Source organism: Lynx canadensis, chromosome A3, assembly GCF_007474595.2.
Source record: "Lynx canadensis isolate LIC74 chromosome A3, mLynCan4.pri.v2, whole genome shotgun sequence".
Lineage (NCBI taxonomy): Eukaryota > Metazoa > Chordata > Mammalia > Carnivora > Felidae > Lynx > Lynx canadensis.
In genome coordinates this window covers 14715380-14734991 of record NC_044305.1, presented here as the reverse complement: position 1 = coordinate 14734991, position 19612 = coordinate 14715380, and the positions used below count along the sequence as shown (strand labels likewise).

The window sequence follows — 19612 nt, the reverse complement described above, 5'->3', positions numbered from 1 at the left end:
GGCCGCCGCCGCCTGCGTCCCCCGGGTCCCCAGAGACCTGAGAGGCGCCGGAGGAAGACTGTCACGTGGCGCCGGCGCCCACGTGACTCGGACTCCACATGACTTCCCGTGGCCGAGCCCCTCCGGGAGAGCAACGACGCTGGGGAGCCGAGGTGAGGTCGCTCTGGAGGCTGGAGGGGACCCGCGGTCCTGGGCGGCGCGGCGGGCGGGCGGACGCTGGGGCCGGGCCGGGCCGGGGGGTTCCTATAGCCGCCGCGCCGTCAGCTCCTCCGCGGGGCGATCGCACCGAAGCGTTGGAGGAGCAAGGGAGCGCGGAAACAGTCGGCCCCACTTCCTCCCGCAGATGGTCGGAGCCGCGCTGTCGCCGCGGTGGTTGCTACTGCTGCTGCTGCTGCTCCTGGCCTGGGCGCCCCCGGGCCGGGCAGCGCCGGACCTGGATGAGATCCAGTGCCTGCCCGGGCTGGCCAAGCAGCCAGCTTTCCGCCAGTACTCAGGCTACCTCCGCGGCTCCGGCTCCAAGCACCTCCACTACTGGTCTGCGCCACCTGCGCCCGTCCCGGGCGGGGAGGTGACGGGGCGCGGGGTGGGGGAGGGTCTGAAGACCCCTGAGGGAGCCTGAGAGCAGGGAGCGCTGGAAGGGGCCCCTCCGCCTGCACCCACCCTGCTCTGCCTCCCCTCCCAGGTTTGTGGAGTCCCAGAAGGATCCCAAGAGCAGCCCTGTGGTGCTTTGGCTCAACGGAGGGCCGGGCTGCAGCTCCTTAGACGGCTTCCTCACGGAGCACGGCCCCTTCCTGGTGAGTCGAAAGCCACCATCTGCCCCCTGACCAGCAAGGGAAGCATTCCTGAAGGAAAGGGCCCGGGAGGAGGGAGAACAGGACTCGGAGGTTTTTCCCAAGCGCGCCCTTCTCCTGAGCCTGGGTTTCCTCGTCTGTACCGTTCGTTTCACTGTCTGTACCTTTCAAGGGTTTTGCCCAAATGTGAACTGCCCAGCACGGTAGCCCTTTCCTTCCATCCAGTTAGTCCTTGGGACTTAGCCATCTCTTTCCTCTTCAGGTGCAGCCAGATGGTGCCACCCTGGAGTACAACCCCTATTCCTGGAACCTGGTATAGCCGGAGCCGGGGGGTCCTGTGGGGGTGTCTGAGCACTTGGATGGGTTGGGGGTTCCTCTTCAGTGCATTTCCTCCTCCCCTCCAGATTGCCAACGTATTGTATCTTGAGTCCCCAGCTGGGGTGGGCTTCTCCTACTCTGATGACAAGTCTTATGTAACCAATGACACGGAGGTGAGTCCAGTGCCTGCCCTTGTGCCCCAGCCTCCCTGGTTCTCTAAAGGCAGCGAGACCCAGGAGGGAAAGAACGTGGCCTTGGAGTCTGGATTTTGGCTCTGTCACATGCTATGTGTGGTCTTGGCCAAGCCACTTCCTCTTGCTCAGAGCGGGTGGCTGTCGTTATCTCAGATTCTTTCCAGCTCAAATACCAAAGCGTTTTGATCCTCTCCTCCTCTTTTCCCTAGGTCGCCCAGAGTAATTTTGAGGCCCTTAAGGATTTTTTCCGCCTCTTCCCGGAGTACAAGGACAACGAGCTCTTCCTGACAGGAGAGAGCTATGCCGGCATTTACATCCCCACCCTGGCAGTGTTGGTCATGCAGGATCCCAGCATGAACCTTCAGGTACAGGGCCGCTGCAGGAGGGAAGAGAGGCAACTTGTCCTGGCCTTGTGGTTAGCAGCGTGAAAGAGGCCATTTTCTCTGTCCAACCTAGTCCCCTTTATAACATGCTTGCCACTGGGTGGCCTGTCTCTGCTCACGTGCCTCCCACAACAGGAAGCTCACCTGTCAGCCAGCCAGCTCTGTTCTTAACTTCAAGTGGCCTCCCCACAAACCACCTTGGATTTCAGCTTCCAGATTGCTGAAGGTCTGGGTGTAGTCAGGGGAGGCTCCCCCTCTCCCTCCAGATGACCTGAATGCCCTGGGTGTTTCACAGGGGCTGGCTGTGGGCAACGGACTCTCCTCCTACGAGCAGAATGACAACTCCCTGGTCTATTTCGCCTACTACCACGGCCTCCTTGGGAACAGGTATGGGAGGGGGCAGTTGGGCAATCTCTAGGGTGGGGCAGGTCTTGAGGTCTCAGGTCTGCCCTCCAGGCACATGATACCCCAGGCCCTACCCTAGTTTCTGAGCAGGGGGTGGGGGCTGGGATTGCTAGACATGTTTGGTGCTGAAAGGCCAAAGAATGGAGACCAGAACTTAAATGGACTCAGGAGGGCTGGCTGTGTGGCCCCAGAGCAGCTAGGTTTGGAACTTGCATACCATCCCCTGTGATCTGTTTCCTCATTGGCTGGGGTCAGGTGGTGGCGGGAGGTTGGATGTGGAAGGTGGGAGGCCCACCCTGGGCCTGAACACTTTCATGCATCTCCTACAGGCTCTGGTCTTCTCTCCAGACCCACTGCTGCTCTCAGAACAAGTGTAACTTCTATGACAACACAGACCCAGAATGCGTGACCAATGTGAGGTTCTGCCACCCAACCTGTGTCACCCCTGACACCCCCGGCCCTGAGAATACGACATCTCCTCCTTCGGGCCTCCCTGACCCCATCCCCTATTGCTTTCCTATCCTGCCTCCTCCAGCAATTTGATGTCCTCTGGGACACGTCTAGGGATGTGTTCCCACCACTACCTAGGGATGTGTTCCCACCAGTACTTCCTGGGACTTTCTAGGCAAATCCCATAACCCCTGTGAGGGAAAGGATCTCCCTCTTGTCGAGCATCTACTCTGTGCCAGGCACTGGGCCAAACTATATCAACATAGATTATTTAATCTTCAAGATTCCTTTAAGGGAGATCGTATTATCCACGTTTTCCAGAAGAGGAAACCGAGGCCAAGAACATTAAAGTCACTCGCCTGAAGTCACAGTGCTAGGATGTAGCGGCAGTAGGCTCTGGACCCAGGTCTGGCAGATTCCTTCCACTGAGCCTCAGTTTCCCTGCCTGTGGGAAAAAAGTGGGGGAAGGGTAATGACAAGAAGTGGAGTAGGAGAGCCGTCAATCTTGGGACGAGTTGGTGAGATCATGGGGAGGCCAGGGTTCTGTGAAGCACGGTGGCTCCCATGTATCATTGCAGCTGCAGGAAGTGTCCCGCATCGTGGGCAACTCCGGCCTCAACATTTACAACCTCTATGCCCCATGTGCTGGGGGTGTGCCTGGCCGTTTAAGGTAGGCCCTGCCGTGTGCCCTGGGGGCCAGTCCCAGCCCCCATCTGGAGGCTGAGGCACACGTCCCCCACTTCACTTGTAGGTACGAGAAGGACGCCATTGTGCTCCATGACTTGGGCAACATCTTCACTCGCCTGCCGCTGAAGCGGACATGGCATCAGGTGTGCAGGAAGAGCATGGACTTTCTCCTGGTGGCGGGGGGGGGGGGGGGGGGGGTGGGGGAGGCAAGGAAACGAACACCCTGACCTGCCGTCTGTGCCCCCAGGCACTGCTACGTTCTGGGGATAGGCTGCGCATGGACCCCCCCTGCACCAACACCACAGCCGCCTCCACATACCTCAACAACCCCTATGTGCGGAAGGCCCTCCACATCCCCGAGCAGCTGCCCCACTGGGACATGTGCAAGTGAGGCTTTGCGGCCAGCCGTGGCCCCAGGGGTGGCAGGCACTTGGGGCTCCTGGGTATCAGAAAGGTTTCCCAGGATCCCTTGGCTAGGGTTTCTTGTGGGGGCGCTTCAGGCACCCAGGGTGTGACACAGGGTCCCGTGCAGGTGTTTAGCCCCTAAATTGACTGATATTTAGCCAGTTCGTTCTTAAATGGCCACCTGGGCTGGTAAAATAGCGATTTACTCCCCTGGCATTTAGTAAATAGACACTGTCCCCCACCCCCACCCCAATATAGTCCCCAGCTGCAGAGATCTCCTATGACCTGTATGAGTAAAAGGATGCCGCCTGGCAGAGCAGGGGCCACTCGGGTCCGTGCTGATTGGCCAGTGCCCCTGCCCTACTGCTGTTACAGGCTGTGGTTCTCCCACCGGTGGGCTCCTGCACACTAAATGCCAGTTGCAAACCAATCACTAAATGTTCCCATAAGCGTTTCTGCACGGGGGTGGGCTGAATCCCAGCCCCCCATCCACGTAAGTCCTAGAGAGATATGCCTGAGGAGGGGACTGAATCCCAACTCTGCCTCCCAGGCTGGAGCTTGGAGGTAGGAGGGGACGGGAGAGGAGATCTGATCTCTTTTTCTCCCTCTACCTGGTCTTCCTGGGACCCGCCCACGTGCTCCCCGCAGCTTCCTGGTGAATATACAGTACCGCCGTCTCTACCAAAGCATGCAGTCCCAGTACCTTAAGCTGCTCACCACACAGGTGAGTGGGAGGGGCACAGCTGGGTCCACCAGCAGCCTCAGGACCCTGGAGCGGCATGACAAGGTGGGGCCCCCTTTAGCGTGCCACTCCGGACACGGGGAGCTGAAACTCCAAGAAATGAAGTCCAGTGACTGGCAGGGTCATGATTTGAACCTTGCTTTGTCCCCACCCCATGCTGCTCTGTCGTAGGAGGCTGCATCAGCCAAGGAGCTTTTGGGTTGAGAAGAGCTGGCGAGAATGTGTTACAAACGAGCAAATGGGGAGGTTCAGGGTGGGAGAGGGCCTTGTCCAAGGTCATCTAGGAAATCCTGACAGAGCCAGGCTAGGACCAGTGGTTAGAGCATAACCTCTAGGGGTCAGATCGTCTGTGTGTACGTCCCTTCATTAGCCATGCGCCCCTGGGCAAGTTTTTCCCATCTTGAGACTTGGTTTCTCCACCTATAAAATGGGGTTAATGGTATCTACTTGCGTAGGTAAAGCATTTAGTAAAACACCAGTCATGTAGGAAACAGTCAGAAAACCTGAGTGTTTCCTGCCTTGTGCTATTTAGCAAGGCCCCTCGAATTCCCTGAGGGGGTAAGGCTTGAACCCGGGAAGGGCTGGGGCCTGGGCTCATTCCAGACCCTCCCACTTCCCCCCCTGCTCTGCTCCAGAAATACCGGATCCTGCTCTACAACGGAGATGTGGACATGGCCTGCAATTTCATGGGGGACGAGTGGTTTGTGGATTCCCTGAACCAGAAGGTAAGGCAAGGATCCCGGCTCTGGGGTGAGGCTGGGTGCAGGGATAGGGCAGCTGTGCCTGGCAGCTTGGCTCTGGCAGACAGAGAGGACAAACCTGGGGGGAGTTCAGGCCCCTGAGGTCCTGCTGGCAGATGTGAGAGAGATTTGAGGACAGCCACAGGCTGCTAAGGCTTCCCTGGTGGGGCAGATGGAGGTCCAGCGCCGGCCCTGGTTAGTGGACTACGGGGACAGCGGGGAGCAGATCGCAGGCTTCGTGAAGGAGTTCTCCCACATCGCCTTTCTCACCATCAAGGTAGGGCTTGGGCCTGGCAAGGGCTACCTGGCTGGAGGGGATGAGGCAGAACCCACCCGTCCTCTCCTTCCGACTCCCTTTTACACCCATTTACCATCTGGCCCCGTAAGGGCAAGCGTTCTGGGCAGGGTGGGGAGAATGCAGGGCTTGGGAGAAGAGGAAGGTCGATGGCTGAGGGGATCCAGTAGGATGGAGGGGCGCCCAGGGGCAGGGGTTACACAAGAAGGGGAATCTCACAGAGCTTTGCTCCTAGGGCGCTGGACACATGGTCCCCACCGACAAGCCCCAGGCTGCCCTCACCATGTTCTCTCGCTTCCTGAATAAGCAGCCATACTGATGACCACGGAGACTGGTCCCCTTCTGCCTGATCCAGCCCCTCTTCCTGGCCCCTCCTGCTAGAAGGGAGGTCCACCTTTATGCAAAATGCCCCTGTGGGGCAGGTCCCTGCCTCCAGAACTGCTCCCCCGCCCCTGCCTCCCCCACAGCCCTCTGCCTCCCAGACCGGGCCCCAGTGCCTCACGTAGACAGCCTGGGGGAGTTAGCACTTTATTCCTGACTGGGGTGCGGCCTGGCCCCCTCCCTTAATGCACTGGAACACAGCAGAGCTCAGGACAGCCCACGGGGAGGGTGGACGGACTAATTGATGGATTGAGTGTGATTATGGAATTAAATTGGGTACAGCTTAAAACCCTGTCTTCTCTGTGGCACTGGGGGTTACACAGGATGCTATAGGCTGGGAGGGGCCGAGAGGGTCGAAGTCCTGGATGCCCCTGCCAGCGTGGGGTTGAGGGCTCAGGCAGCCGTCGTGGCAGGTGGTGGGGCACTGGATGCCGAGGTGTCACTGGTGCTGGCAGGCCGGTTCTTCTCAATCACCTCTCGCAGCCCTTTAGCAAAGTGGAGGTCGGCCCCGATGGTGAGGAAGCCCTGTGCAGTGGGGCAGAGAGGGGAGCCTCTTCATTCCATTACAGAGACCAAAATCTAAAGATCGAGACAGGCCCTTGGCCTTGAAGGGCTCTCAATCTAGTGGGAGAGGAGCCTCAAAGAAGTTCTAACTCCTGTGAATGGTGTGAAAGACGCTGCAGGAACATGGCCTGTGGGGGTCAAGGAGGGCTTCTGAGATGGCCTCTTAGCTCAGGTGTTAAAGTGGGATCCAGGAAGAGTGTTGCAAGGTAAGGGCACAGCCTGTGCAGAGGGCTGAGGTCTGATGGAAGATTAAAATGGGAGCGACACTTGATAAGGGAGGGGCTGGGATCTGACAGCAGAGGGAGGTCAGGGTCGTGAAGTGGGGGGAAGGCTCTGCCCTCTTTCTCCATCACTCACTCCCCACCCCCACTCACCGCATGGTTGGTCACCACCTCGCGCACGAAGTTGATGCCCTCGGGTAGTGGGATCTGCACCCCCCGCCACATCCGCTCTGTGGGTGGGAGCAGCGGGCTCAACCTGGGTCCACCCAGCTCCCCTCTCCTTTCCCTCTCCTCCCTCCCGTCCCCAGCCCTACCATTGAGCATGGGCATCACCCCAATCTGCAGCATGGTCTTCAGAGGGGTCTGCAGTGGGATCAGCTGGGAGGGAGGAGGCAGGAAGTCAGGGCAGCCAGCAGGAAGCGGACTTGCCTTAGCTGCCCGGCCCCAACCCAGCCCTGGCCCCCTCGCCACTCCCAACTCACTGCCAGCGACTCCAGTGCAGACTGGTTCGAGTAGATTCGGAACCTATGGGAGACAAGTGTCTGGTGGGCACGAACCCTGGAAGTTCCCCTTCCTCAGGCCACCCAGGCCTACCCGCCAGAAGCCCCTGACTTTCAGCCTGCAATGCTCCCACCTACACACCTGTCCAGGGGTTCTGCCGCTTTCCAGGTGTGCATCCCTGGGTGAGTCATTTCTCCCTCTTTGGGTTCCTTTTTTCCAAGGCTACTACTTTTAATTTGTTGAGCGCTTCCTCTACGCCAGACTCGTGCTGGCAGCTTTGCCTGTGTTGTTTGTGTTTATTTAACAGAACGTACAGAGCTTCCTCCCTACCAGATACTAAGCGTGTTACAAAAAGTTAACTATCATTAAGATATTTTAAAATGCCAACTGACTTAATCCTCATAACAACCCTAAGAAGTAGGCACTGTTAAACAACTCGTGCTTTTTAGATGGGGCAGATCAAGCCTAGAGAGGTTAAGTAATTTGTCTGAGGTCTCAACAGCTGGTAAATGGCAGAATCTGCCTCTAGAATCTAGGCTCTTAACTACTGCCCTGCAGTATCTCATTTAACCCCTAGCACCTGTGGCTAGCATCACAAACAGCACAACCTTACAAAATGGATGCTACTTTTCCCTACATTTAGCCCATGAAGAAAATGAAGCTTAGAAAGATAAAGTGACTCTTCTCAAGATCACAAAATTTGTGCTGAGGTTTCTGCCCCAACCCATGTTGTTTGGCTCTTTGCTGTGTGACTGAGGGCACGTCCTTTAACCTTGCTGGGCCAATTTGGACATCTCATGATATCTGTTCTGCCTCTCTCTCTCGGGTGTAAGACAAGGCAGAGAAGTTACCCTTGAATAAGATGCATTTGTTATGCATTAACAAAGACCTTAGCTCTCCAGTGGCTGTAGATCTGAGTGAATTTCAGCTCCCCACTTGTTGGGCAGGTGCAATTAACCTGAAGACACGGAGGCTCAGGGAGGTTAAGGGCTTGCCCGAGATCTTGGCCATCTGCTTACCGGCGCAGGTCCAGCTGGACGCGCAGCGCCTTTCCCCGGAGTGCCACCTTGGCGCTGAGACGGGTGTCCTGCAGGCAAGGAGTTGGGAGGGGGGTGTTACTGACCCAAAGGATCAACAGCCCGCATCTCCCTGACCCTCAGTAGCTCCTAATCTGGTGCCCGCACCATAATCATGCTGGACAGTTGGACCTCAGGCTGGTCGGACGGGACCAGGGCGATGGTGACACTCGCGGTGACAGAGACGGTGGTACCCGAGGGCTTGATGGTGCAGCGAGGTGGGGCCAGGACCCTTAGCTCCAACTTCAGCGGGGAGTCAATCACCGCCGGGCTCTGGGGACAGAGGAGCGAGGGTCGATCAAAACCCAGATCTGTTCCCTGATGGGCGCCAGGAGGGGAGGAGGGCTGGCTCAGGTTCTGCCCGCTGGGAGCCCAGGCACACAAATATGAAGGCTGGTGTGGCTTCCCAGACCCTTCAAAATTGTGTCCAGCCACTGTGCCTTTGCTCACACAAGGGAATGTCTCATTCTAGAAATGTCTCCTCTTTTCCTGCCTTCCTGAGCTCTTGGTCGTGGGGATCCATCTTCAACCAGACTCCTGAGACTGTGTTTGCATCAAATATCCCCTGTCTCTGCCATATTTCCTCTCTCTAACCTGCCGTGTCCTTTGTCCTATAGGCACTCCTACTTCACTTGTGTTAGCTCATTGAAACCTCTCAATGACCATGTGAGGCAGGTATTCTACTCATTTTTGAGATGGGAAAATTGAGGCACAGAGAGGTTAAGTACTTGTCCAAAGTTATGTGGTCCTCCAGTTGCAGAACCTGGGATTCAGACCCAGGCAGTCTGGCAAGAGAGTCCACACTCTTACTGACGCTTGGCCATCAGGTTGATGGAGACAGCAGCCAGTGAGTGTTTCCTGAGCACTTACTCTGCACCCGGTGCTGTTCCAGTCCCTTTGCATGAATTGATTCAGCTAATACTCGTGACAGTTCTGTGAGGTTGTATAGTATAAAGGAAATTAAGGGCAAGTCCTTTAATGGTCACTAAGATGCTTTTTACATTTTGAAAGAGTAGGTGGGAACTCCTCCATTAAACAAGGGAAAATAAGGCAAAAAAGAAAACCACATCAGGGGCACCTGGCTAGCTCAGTCGGTAGAACGCACGACTCTTAATCTTGGGGTCGTGCGTTGAAGCCCCACAAAGGGCATAGAGATTATTTAACAATCTAATTAACTAACTTAAAAAGAAAAAAGACTACATCAGTCATTGTTAAAGCGCCCCTACACTTACAGAGCTTGGGTCTCAGCCTGTCCTCATAGCTTCGTGAAGAGCAGGAAGTAGCAAGGGCCCTTCAAGGACTTGGAAATGAGTTTGACAAATAAGAGGACCGGGTCACAGGCAGAAGGCCAGGCCTTCTGTCTATTCCACAGTGGCCTCGGGGGGACTCCACCCGCACACCTCCACCGTTCCCTCACTGGTATGCAGGTGCTATGCCCTCCCACCCTGGCCAGGTGCCTACCTCCTGCCCGCACTCACCAGCAGGACAATGCTCCCAAAGTAGGTGGCCCTCAGCAGCATGTCCAGATCGTGGGGCACCTGGGTAGGGAAATTGGGGGTGAAGCAGGGTCATCAGGAGCTCCGTGACAGGGCCCCTCTTGCCCATCCCACAAACAGGCCCTGGCATACCTTGTCCCCCACCAGTGACAGCTTCAGGGCACCCGCTCGGAAGTAGCTTTCCATGGCGGAGTCAAAGAAGAACTCGGAGAAGGCCACGTACACCATCCGCTCCTCCTCCCACAGCTGGGGCTCAACCGCCCGGTTGGGCAAGCTCCAGTTGCCCTCCGCCAGGGGAAAGAAGGCCCCCTGCAGTTGGGGGATCAGGGTCAAGGCCAAGGCAGACTGGCCCAGCACCCAGATGTTCCCACACCCTGTGGCAGGCACTGTGAGGGATGGTGGGGGTCAGACCCAGCTGCTGTCCTTAGGGGACTCCTCAGCACAATTTTTAAGTTTTATTGATTTAATCTCCACACCCAACGTGGGGCTTGGGCTCACGACCCCAAGATCAAGAGTCGCATGTTCCTCCCACCTGGGCCAGCCAGGCACCCTCATTAGCACAATTCTTAAAAAGGCATGCGGAGGAGCGCAGCTTCAAGGGAGCACTCCCGTCAGCCTGGAGATCGGAAGCTCAGGAAAGGGTTCAGGAGGAGGTGGCATTTCAGTGGGCCTTGAACGATATATGGCAGCAATGATAGCTGCTGCTTACATCTTACGTAGTAATTCTTCCATGCCCTTGACATACACCAACTCCTTTAATCCACATAATCCTCCGTGAGAGATGTTTTCTTACTGTATTATAGCCATTTACATATTAGTAGGAAATAGGCACAGAAGGGTTAAGCCACTTGCTTAAAAAAATTTTGGGGGATGGGGCGCCTGGGTGGCGCAGTCGGTTAAGCGTCCGACTTCAGCCAGGTCACGATCTCGCGGTCCGTGAGTTCGAGCCCCGCGTCAGGCTCTGGGCTGATGGCTCAGAGCCTGGAGCCTGTTTCCGATTCTGTGTCTCCCTCTCTCTGCCCCTCCCCCGTTCATGCTCTGTCTCTCTCTGTCCCAAAAATAAATAAACGTTGAAAAAAAAAAAATTTGGGGGGGGCGTGCTTGGGTAGCTCAGTCGGTTAAGTGTCCAACTTCAGCTCAGGTCACAATCGCACAGTTTGTGAGTTCGAGCCCCACATCGGGCTCTGTGCTGACAGCTCGGAGCCTGGAACCTGCTTCGGATTCTGCGTCTCCCTCTCTCTCTGCCCCTCCCCCATGTGAGGGGAGCACAGAGCCCGACGTGAGGTGGCAGAGCCAGGACCTGAACTTCAGACATGCCAGCTCTAATCCTTGCTCTGAAACTGCTACACTCCATCCACTGTGGGGAGCAAAGGAAATGGCCACGTAGTAGCTGTGTGGCCTTGGGCAAGTGACATCACCTCTTCGAGCAATGTCCACATCCCCAAAATAAATAAAACAGAAGTGCCTGACTCACACAGTCGTGAGAGTGAAATGAGATTATGTGCATAGAGCCGTATGTCCAGCTCCTTCAGGGAAGATGGGGAAGGGCAGTGCATGAGCAAAGGCCCTGAGGTAGGAAACGAGGGTGCATATTTGGGAAAGAATGACTGCAGAGAAACAGGGTGAAGTTAGAAAGGTGGGGCCGGCCCCAGGAGTTGACCCTGATTCTGTAGGCAATGGGGAGCCATGGCAGGCTCAGCAACGGAGCGGCCTCATCAGAGCTGTGGTTCAGGAAGACAAAGGCGGCGACGCAGGGGACAGGTCAGAGATGCCACACCAGCCAGGCAGCTCACCCGGAAGTCCATGTCCAGATTGCTGGCAGAAGCTGCAGGATCCTTCAGGAGGGAGTAGTCGATGCCAACAAGCTCATCCACATTGCTGCGTACTGTGGGAAGGAGCTCAGTCACTCACGCTGTGTCACGCTGGGCGAGGTGTTCACCCTTTGGGGCCTGTTTCTCACCCATAAATGATGGTCATCAATCTTCCCTCATAGGGTTGTTGCAGGGATCAAATTAGCTTTATGTGGGAAGAAGCTGCTATTACTACTCCTCCTACCACCACCGCTACTACAGGGCTATTATCAGATCACGAAACAACATGGCAAGGGATTCCCTGCCCTCATGAGTTTTCCCTGCCTCCTCCCTCCCTCCCTGTGCCCCGTGTAGGGGGCACGGTGATCTCTACCCCACAGCAGACAGAGGTCAAAGCTTAGGAAAAGGGAACCCATGTTAGTTGAGCACCTATTAAGTGCAGGGGATGAACACACACGGGGTCCCAATGATCAGCGAGCACATAAAGACAGAGGACCTTGACAATCGTCACGCAGCTAATGCTCACAGCAACCCCACGGGGAGGCACCCCAGCCAGGCGAAGATGGCAAGGCCCAGAGAGAAGTGAGTACTGACCTGGGGTCACACAGGGCAAGTCCGCAGCAGAGGCCATATGGGAACCCAGGGTGTGGCAGGGGCCTTGCCTGCTCTGAGCCATGGCCTGGCAGCTGTATACCCAGCCTCCTCCCTACCCCCCGGTCCAGCCCCAGGCGTGGCCCAGAGCTCCCCACCCAGCCAGCGCCAACTCACCGGGCACGGTGTCCAGGAGGGAATTGAGCAGCACCATCCCTGCATGGTAGAGCACGGGGCAGATCTGCAGGGCGGGGTCCAGAGTCAGGGCCTTCAAAATGGAGGGCACCCCACCCGCCACCACCGCCACCACCACCGCGGACCTGCTGGTTGAGGAGGAAGCGCATCCCCGAGGTGATGAATGTGGAGAGGAACTCATACACCTTCCTGCAAGGAGGGGAGAGACCGTGTGAGCCCAGACACTGCCCTACCCCAACCCAGGTCCAGGAGAAATCAGTGGCCAGAGACATGGGGAGGAGGTGGCTCAACTTTGACCCGAAGCACCAGCTCTTTAATGAAGGTTTTCCAAATCCCCTCTCCAGCCTGATTCGAAAGACCTCTCCTGACCCCTGCTCCCACCAGCCAAACTGAATTTACCCCCAGTTCCTCAGCCCCGCTGCGAGCATCCCCACCTCCAGAGGCTTACTCATGCCCTCCCTTCCACCCTCAATGTTCCTGTCCTATATTTTCCCCCAGTCCGGGCCCAGATGCTTCCTCTTCCAGGCAGTCTTCCCAGACTACCCTCTTCTGAACCCCTGGGGTACTCTCTTCGTTCCTCCCTTAAAGCCCTGATGGCAAATGTTTTGTCCCTTCAACTAGGCTCTGAGCTCCTTTATGCATCCTCAGGGACTGGCATACACTTTATTTGTTAAATAAATAAAAACTTGAGGGGGACCTGGGTGGCTCAGTCGGTTTAGCATCTGACCCTTGATTTCGGCTCAGGTCATAATCTCACAGTTCATGAGTTTGAACCCTGCATCGGGCTCTGCACTGACAGTGTGAAGCCTGCTAGGGATTCTCTCTCTCTTTCTGCCCCTCCCCCACTTGTGCGCACCCTCTCTCTCCAAAAAACAACAACAACAACAACAACAACAAATTTGCACTGTACCAACACCAGATGATAAATCCACCATATTTTCTCTCCCACTCTCTTTGAGAACTATCACAAAGTCCATTTCTCAGCCCCCAACCTGGAAGTGTGCTATTTTTTTTTTTTGTTAAGTAGTAGTAAGAACTGTCAGTTATGTTTGTTGTTGTTTTATTTTACATTTGAGAGAAACAGAGAGTGAGCAGGGGAGGGACAGAGAGGGAGAGAGACACAGAATCCAAAGCAGGCTCCAGGCTCTGAGCTGTCAGCACAGAGCCTGACACAGGACTCAAACCTGAGCTGAACTGGGACGCTTAACTGACTGAGCCACCCAGGCGCCCCAAGAGCTACCAATTATTGAGAACCAAGTTCACGCCCAACTGCCTACTGATCCTCACAATGACTTCTATCTAGGAAGCTAGCCACTAATATGCCAGGTGCCGTTCGAAATATTTTTACATATATTAACAAAGAGTCCTCCTAACATCATATAAAATAGCTTCTATTATCATCCCCATCTTACCAACGGGGAAACTGAGGCACAGAGCTTCGATGACTTACCCAAGGTCACACAGCCAGGAAATGAGAGTACTGAGATTTGGACCCAGTTGGCTTGATTCCCAAGCCTGTGCACTTTGCATTGCACTAGGCAGATGGCCAGTAAGGCTCAAAGGGGGCGCCCTGGGTGCAACTGGGGTTGGAGACAGGGCTTACTTGAAGGTTCCCCCAAAGGCCGCGTGCATTCTGGAGACCAAGGCCTGGCAGGAGACGTTGGACACTTTGATACGGCCAGTGGGGTCCCTGGAGAGCTGCAGAGCTGTGCGGATGGACACGCCTTCGGCAGAGGCATTGATGTAGCCGCCATCATAGCTGCCAAGGGGGTGCGGGGCATTTAATGTCCAGTTTGGAGCTTAACCGCGGCTTCTCTACCCCGCTACCCACCCCATATATATCATGATACCTCTTAATAAGGCTTCACTTCGGCAGTTTACCATTTTACCAAGCCCTATCAACCCTTATGTAGTGGGTATGCTTTTCCCTATTGTACAGATGAAGAAACTGTGACTCAGGCAAAAGGGCTGCCCACAGCCCCACAGCATCTCAGCCCTCCAGATCCCCCCTCCACTCCCCTAGGGGTGCCAGATCCTCACAAGAACCAGTAGAGAAGCTGTCTCCGGAAGCGCAGCCCCAAGGAGGCGTTGCTGATTTGTAGCATCAGCTCCTGCTCTGGCTGAAAATGGAGCTCAGAGGATGTCAGCTGCAGCTCTGTGACCTTCACCCTGCAAGAGGCCTCGGGGTCATATTCAGGACCGCGAAGAGGGGGCCCCGCCCAACTACAGGAAATTCCTTCCCTTCTCTTCCAGTCCAGGCCTGGGGAAACCGGGGCGGGTGGAACGAATTCTTCCGTTGCCCCTCGAGTGCCCAGCCTGGACTTGGACAGCTCAGAGAGGAGCTTCCCCCCTTCTCTTAGAAGCCTATTGCTTCCATTCCCTTCCCTCTCACACCCCATGGTCGCTAGACCTGGTCTTTTAACAGAGTCCTTTGATTTTGTCTCCATCGGCTGAGCTCCGCTCCATATCCCAATTCTCCTATCCCCACCATCCCAAGCAAGGCTCTTATCTCTTGTTCCCCTGACCTGTCCCACCTCTCCCGGGTACCCTAGACCCCACTCTCATCCCTGGGCAAGTTTCGTGACTCCGCCTCTTCGGTGCTCTTTGGCTACACCTCAATCCCAAGCCTTCTGCTTCGCGGTGCTTAGTCCGGCCTACGTCGGAGGGCTTGACCTTTATTTTCAATGCCCCGTCCAGTTTCTTGAGCCCCGCCTCCCCGGTTTGGCCACGCCCCCACCCGCCCCACAGACCCAGCCAATTTCCCCGCCCCTAGGTCCCGCCCCCAACGCAGAGGCTCCACCCCGGAGTCCGAGACCCCGCCCTCCGGGTCTCCTACTTACTCCGAGATGTTGTAGTAGAAGTAGCCCTCCTTGCCCCGCAGGTCCGGAATGGTGATGGTCTCCAGCTCTTGTTCCAAAAAGCGCAGGCCCTCCTGCTTCACTGAAGTAGCAGCGAGGCCCTTAGGTCTTGCGCCCACTGCTGGAGCGACCCCTCCCTCACCCGCCCTCATCCGGCCCCGCGCCTTACCCAGCTCCAACGCCTTGGAGGTGATGCGGATCTTGCAGCCGGGGAGCTCGGCCTGAGCGCCTGCCAGAAGCGCTAGGAAGAGGGCCCCGAAGAGGGCCATGGCGAGCGGGCCTGGGGTGGGGTGGGGTCGCTGGAGTCATCAGGGCCGCTAAAACCCACTCCCCGGTTGTCCAGCCAGAAGAGGGGCTGGCGAGGTGGTTACCCTCGAAATAGCTCTTCGGGGAACTCGGAACCAATTATATTGCCTCCATTTGGCAGATGCAGAAACTGAGGCTCAGAAGGGCGATGCGACTCGCGCTCTGGCTCCCAGAGGATTTGGGGCACGGGGGGGAAGGGGAGGGGACATCCTCAGTCCCCCCGTGCACCCGCCGCGTGACGAGTTTGGACCTCCCAGTGACCAGCGCCCCCCCCCCCACCTCCCCTTTCCTTTAGCAGAGGGCGGGCGCGGCTTGCATGTTACCATGGGAACGGTTGCACGCGCATTCCTGGGGGGTGGCTTGCGGTCTCCCAGGCCCCGCGCCGGGGGAGAAAAGGGGGCTGCCTGCCCAAACTCGGGCTCCCGGGTCTCCCGGCTCTGCTGGGTCCTAAATTCCTGCCATCGAGATTCGGCCTGGTACCCCCCATATCAGCACCCTCCTTCATGGGATCTCTTCCCCTCCCCGGGCTCAGTAGACCAGGCGGCTCGGCGAGGGTCTGGGGGTGGATGGGGACGCGCCCCGACTCACTGCGGCGGAGCTGGGTGGTCGGCGGGGTCACGTGGTGCGGCGGGCTGCGCAGGGGATCCGGGCGGCGGGGTCTGGCGGGCTGTGCTGTTCCAGCAGCCTTTATAATGCCGGGCCTCTCCGACCCCCCTCCTCTCTCCCGCTCTCCCCTCCTCCCTCGGGGGTTGGGAGGGGATGGGGCGGAACGCTGGCAGCCGGGAGGGTGGAGAGGGCTGTACGGAGCCCCGTGACAGGCCCGGCCGCTGTCAAGACAAGTGGGGGACCCAAGCCGGGAAGGAGGGAGGGAAGTGCAGGAGTTGACCCGCCCAGTCCCAACAGTCCTTGCTTCTCTGGGACCTTGGTTCAGATGCCAAACGCCCATGTCTTTCTGCATGATCCTGGACAAGTCACTTCACTTGGGTCACTGAGCCTCAGTTTCCTCATCCAGCAAAATGTGCATGGTAATTGGAACCACCCACAAAATCAATGCCGGAGGCACATTTTTTTTTCCTTCCCTTCCACCCACAATCATCTGAAGACCTCTCCTTGCCAGGCTTCACTATGGGACCCCCTTAAATGTCTCTGGGTCACTGACTAGGGTCCTAAGAGGCCCAGAGACGTCTCCCACTGGGATCCAAGCAAGTGCTGCCCACTCAGGAGGACAGTGCACAGGCTGCTGGAATCACCCCAGAGGGAGGTTTGGTGTTTCTCAGGGATTGTGAACCTTGTTTGTTTTCTGTGGGGTTTTTTGGTGAACCTCTGAAGCTAGGTTCTCTGCACAGTATCTCCATATGCTGCCTACGGTGTTCCCAGCTCTTGGGACAGGCACACAGTAAGTGCTTGCTACCTTTTTGTTATCAAATGGATGAAAGAGGAAAGGAGAAGCAATAAAGATTAGTGTCCATTGAACGTGTATTTAGCACCAAGCACTCATCCAGGTAGGAATACCAACGTGTCCTGATTTGCCTAGGACTTTCCCGGCTTTGAAACTGAATGTCTCCCTTCCAGGATGGTTCCAGGGTCCCCAGGCAAACCAGGATGGTTAGTCATACTAGATCTAGATTAACTTATTTAATCTTCTTAACCTATGAGGCTGGTGCTAATATGGACCGGCTTTAGCAGGAAAACAGACCATCATGCCGTTACTATCAGAGAAGCCATGAACTGTTTGTGAAAGGGTGGGACGTGGTGTTTACAGCCTAGTAGTTATCGCACAGCCAGGATTCAAATCCTAGGCTGTCAGTTCTCAGGTCCAAATGTTGGACCCCTTGCTGAGGCAGCTCCGAGCCTTAGTTTCCTCTTCCTAGAACAGAAACAATAAAGTTATTGCAAGAATAAATTAAATGGGGGCGCCTGGGTGGCTCAGGTGGTTAAGCGTCCGACTCTTGAATTCGGCTCAAGTCATGATTTCATGGTTCGTGGGTTCAAGCCCCCCATCAGGTTCTGCAGTGACAGTGCACAGCCTACTTGGGATTCTCTTTTTGACCTTCCCTCGTGCTCTCTCTCTCTCTCAAAATAAATAGACTTAAAAAATTTAAAAGTGGGCATAGTGCATGTTTTAGACATGGTACATGGTACACCATTTGGTGCCAAATAAAGGCTGGCTGTTAAGACTGGGGGCACAAACCACAAGCACACGAGACAGAAAGCATGTAGGACAGGAACAAAGAGAGTGCTAAGGATATCCAGAGGAGGAAGTGCCTTAATGCCTTTGAACTCTAGTAACCCCGCTCTTCCCAGAGCCTGGCTCAAGCAGAAAACCTGGTGGATGTTAGTTTTCTTTCCTCTCATTTTCCTCACTGAAATGCAAGCTTCGTCTTTGTATCACTGTTATCTCCTGGGAGATAACAGCAGCCCCAGTGAGCTTTAGACATAGCTACGTGATCTTGGGCCAGTGGTTTAACCTTCTGAGCCTGTGTTTCCTCATCTGGATTGCTCTCTTGAGGATTAAAAGAGTTAATGCATTTAAAGGTCTTGATAAGCACCTGGCATTTCTTTTTTAATGTTTATGTCTTTATTCTAAGAGAGAGAGAGAGAAAGAGCCAGAGAGAGAGGAGAGCAGGGCAGAGAGAGAGGGGGACAGAGGATCCGAAGCTGGGCTCAAACCCACGAACCGTGAGTTCACCATCTGAGTCGAACTCACGTCCTGCTCTGGCCACACTGACCTTGGCACTTGCTGTTCCCTCTGCTCAAAATGCCTTTCCACCTGATCTTCCCACAGCTAGCTCCTTGTCATTTTGGTCTCAGCTTCGATGGCACTTGCTCAGAGAGGACTTTCCTGCCTACGCAGCAGTTACTCTCAATCACATCAGCCTGGTTTGTTTGCTTTCATTGATCTTGTGACTATTTAATGGTTTACCAAGTTGTCGGAGACATGGCCTGTCTCCATGAGAGCTGGGCTCGGGCCCACCACTCATTCCCAGTACCTAGAACGGTGCCTGGCACTAAGTGTAGGCAGTGCCCATTTGCTGAGTGACTGGACAGGTTCGGAGCCCTCAAATGTGCCCGGGGAGCAGGTGATACCTATACCACTCTGGATTCTTCCGCAACTTCTGCACCTCACTGTCTCAGCCCAGCTGACCCTAAATACAGCCCTGGGCTGGGGGATGAAAAGATGTACCCAATGGCCTTGATTCCAGGGACTTGCCCGGTCAGCCCAGCCCTCTCCCTCACACTGGTTTCCCCTTTCTCCCAAAGCTTGTGCCCCCAACCCTCACATTTCAGTGATACTGGCAGATGTGAAGCCCAGGAGGGACTTTGCCAAGCTCCTCAACACTTGGCTTGAGGGATGAAGAGATCAGAATACCCAAATCCCTTTGCACTTTCACTCCCGGCTTTGAAGAGGGAAGGAGGGACTTCCCAGCACTTGAAGGGACAGGAAAGCAATGCTTTTCTAGCCCCTGCTACGCACCCGGGACAGTGATATTGTAAAACACGAGAGGGGCCAAGCAGTTAAGAGCTTTGGAATCAGACAGACTTGGTTCGAACCTTGCGTCTGTCATTTTCTAGAGCAGAGGTCAGAGAGGTGTTCCTGTGAAAGGTCAGGTAGTACATATTTCAGGCTCTGCTGGCCCTGTGGTCTCTGTCACAGCTGTTCAAACTCTGCCACTGCAGCCTGGAGGCAGCTATAAACAAGGCTCCCTGGATGTGGCCCGTGGGCCACAGTTGGCCAACCCCGTTCAAGAGTAAATGAAAAAGTAAATCTCTTTAAGAGCCTCAGTTTCCACATCTGTCAAATGGAGACAATCTAGTGCCTGCCCACCTCTCTGGGTGGCAGTGAGATTTTAAAGTAATAAAGTATATAAAGTGATGAGCCTAGTACTTGGCATGCTAAAGGTTCAATAAATGTCTCTGGTCATTAGCATTAGCTAGTTGTTTAACAAACGAGAAGTGCTTTACAAAATATTAACTCACTGAGGCACCCGGGTGGCTCAGTAGGGTAAGCGTCCGACTTCGGCTCAGGTCATGATCTCGCAGTTCATGAGTTCGAGCCCCGCGTTGGGCTGTGCTGACAGCTCAGAGCCTGGAGCCTGCTTCGGATTCTGTGTCTCCCTCTCTCTGCCCCTCCCCAGCTCATACTCTCTCTCTCTCAATAATAAATAAAACATTAAAAAAATTCTTTTAAACAAATATCAACT

General features: G+C 55.5%; 2 protein-coding genes across 2 annotated transcripts; one reads left to right on the top strand and one right to left on the bottom strand.

The window, feature by feature from the left end:
* Window positions 1-80: 80 nt before the first annotated feature.
* On the top strand, window positions 81-6080 carry CTSA (cathepsin A). Its single transcript, XM_030309491.1, has 15 exons — window positions 81-152; window positions 344-534; window positions 683-794; window positions 1054-1104; window positions 1196-1282; window positions 1513-1668; window positions 1982-2073; window positions 2421-2505; window positions 3120-3211; window positions 3293-3371; window positions 3476-3615; window positions 4282-4357; window positions 5011-5100; window positions 5288-5392; window positions 5646-6080. The coding sequence occupies exons 1-15, from the start codon at window positions 99-101 to the stop codon at window positions 5727-5729; spliced, it is 1494 nt and encodes a 497-aa protein (XP_030165351.1). The 5' UTR covers window positions 81-98; the 3' UTR covers window positions 5730-6080.
* On the bottom strand, window positions 5830-16541 carry LOC115510027 (phospholipid transfer protein). Its single transcript, XM_030309490.2, has 16 exons — window positions 15999-16541; window positions 15274-15384; window positions 15087-15186; window positions 14287-14415; window positions 13850-14005; window positions 12372-12435; window positions 12229-12292; window positions 11443-11534; window positions 9782-9958; window positions 9632-9691; window positions 8262-8426; window positions 8097-8164; window positions 7059-7101; window positions 6891-6954; window positions 6730-6806; window positions 5830-6316 (listed from the first exon to the last, which is right to left on the bottom strand). The coding sequence occupies exons 1-16, from the start codon at window positions 16366-16368 to the stop codon at window positions 6185-6187; spliced, it is 1872 nt and encodes a 623-aa protein (XP_030165350.1). The 5' UTR covers window positions 16369-16541; the 3' UTR covers window positions 5830-6184.
* Window positions 16542-19612: the final 3071 nt, after the last annotated feature.

What these genes read in the sequence shown, in the direction of transcription:
- LOC115510027 (XM_030309490.2), bottom strand. Translation starts at nt 16,368, where the DNA reads ATGCAGAAAGACATGGGCGTTTGGCATCTGAACCAAGGTCCCAGAGAA. An exon ending in GACCACCCAGCTCCGCCGCA is followed by an intron (nt 15,385 to 15,998) that starts GTGAGTCGGGGC and finishes ACCCCACCCCAG; the next exon opens with GCCCGCTCGCCATGGCCCTC. An exon ending in TTCTACTACAACATCTCGGA is followed by an intron (nt 14,416 to 15,086) that starts GTAAGTAGGAGA and finishes GGCCTCTTGCAG; the next exon opens with GGTGAAGGTCACAGAGCTGC.
- CTSA (XM_030309491.1), top strand. Translation starts at nt 99, where the DNA reads ATGACTTCCCGTGGCCGAGCCCCTCCGGGAGAGCAACGACGCTGGGGA. An exon ending in ATCCCAGCATGAACCTTCAG is followed by an intron (nt 1,669 to 1,981) that starts GTACAGGGCCGC and finishes GGTGTTTCACAG; the next exon opens with GGGCTGGCTGTGGGCAACGG. An exon ending in ACCCAGAATGCGTGACCAAT is followed by an intron (nt 2,506 to 3,119) that starts GTGAGGTTCTGC and finishes GTATCATTGCAG; the next exon opens with CTGCAGGAAGTGTCCCGCAT.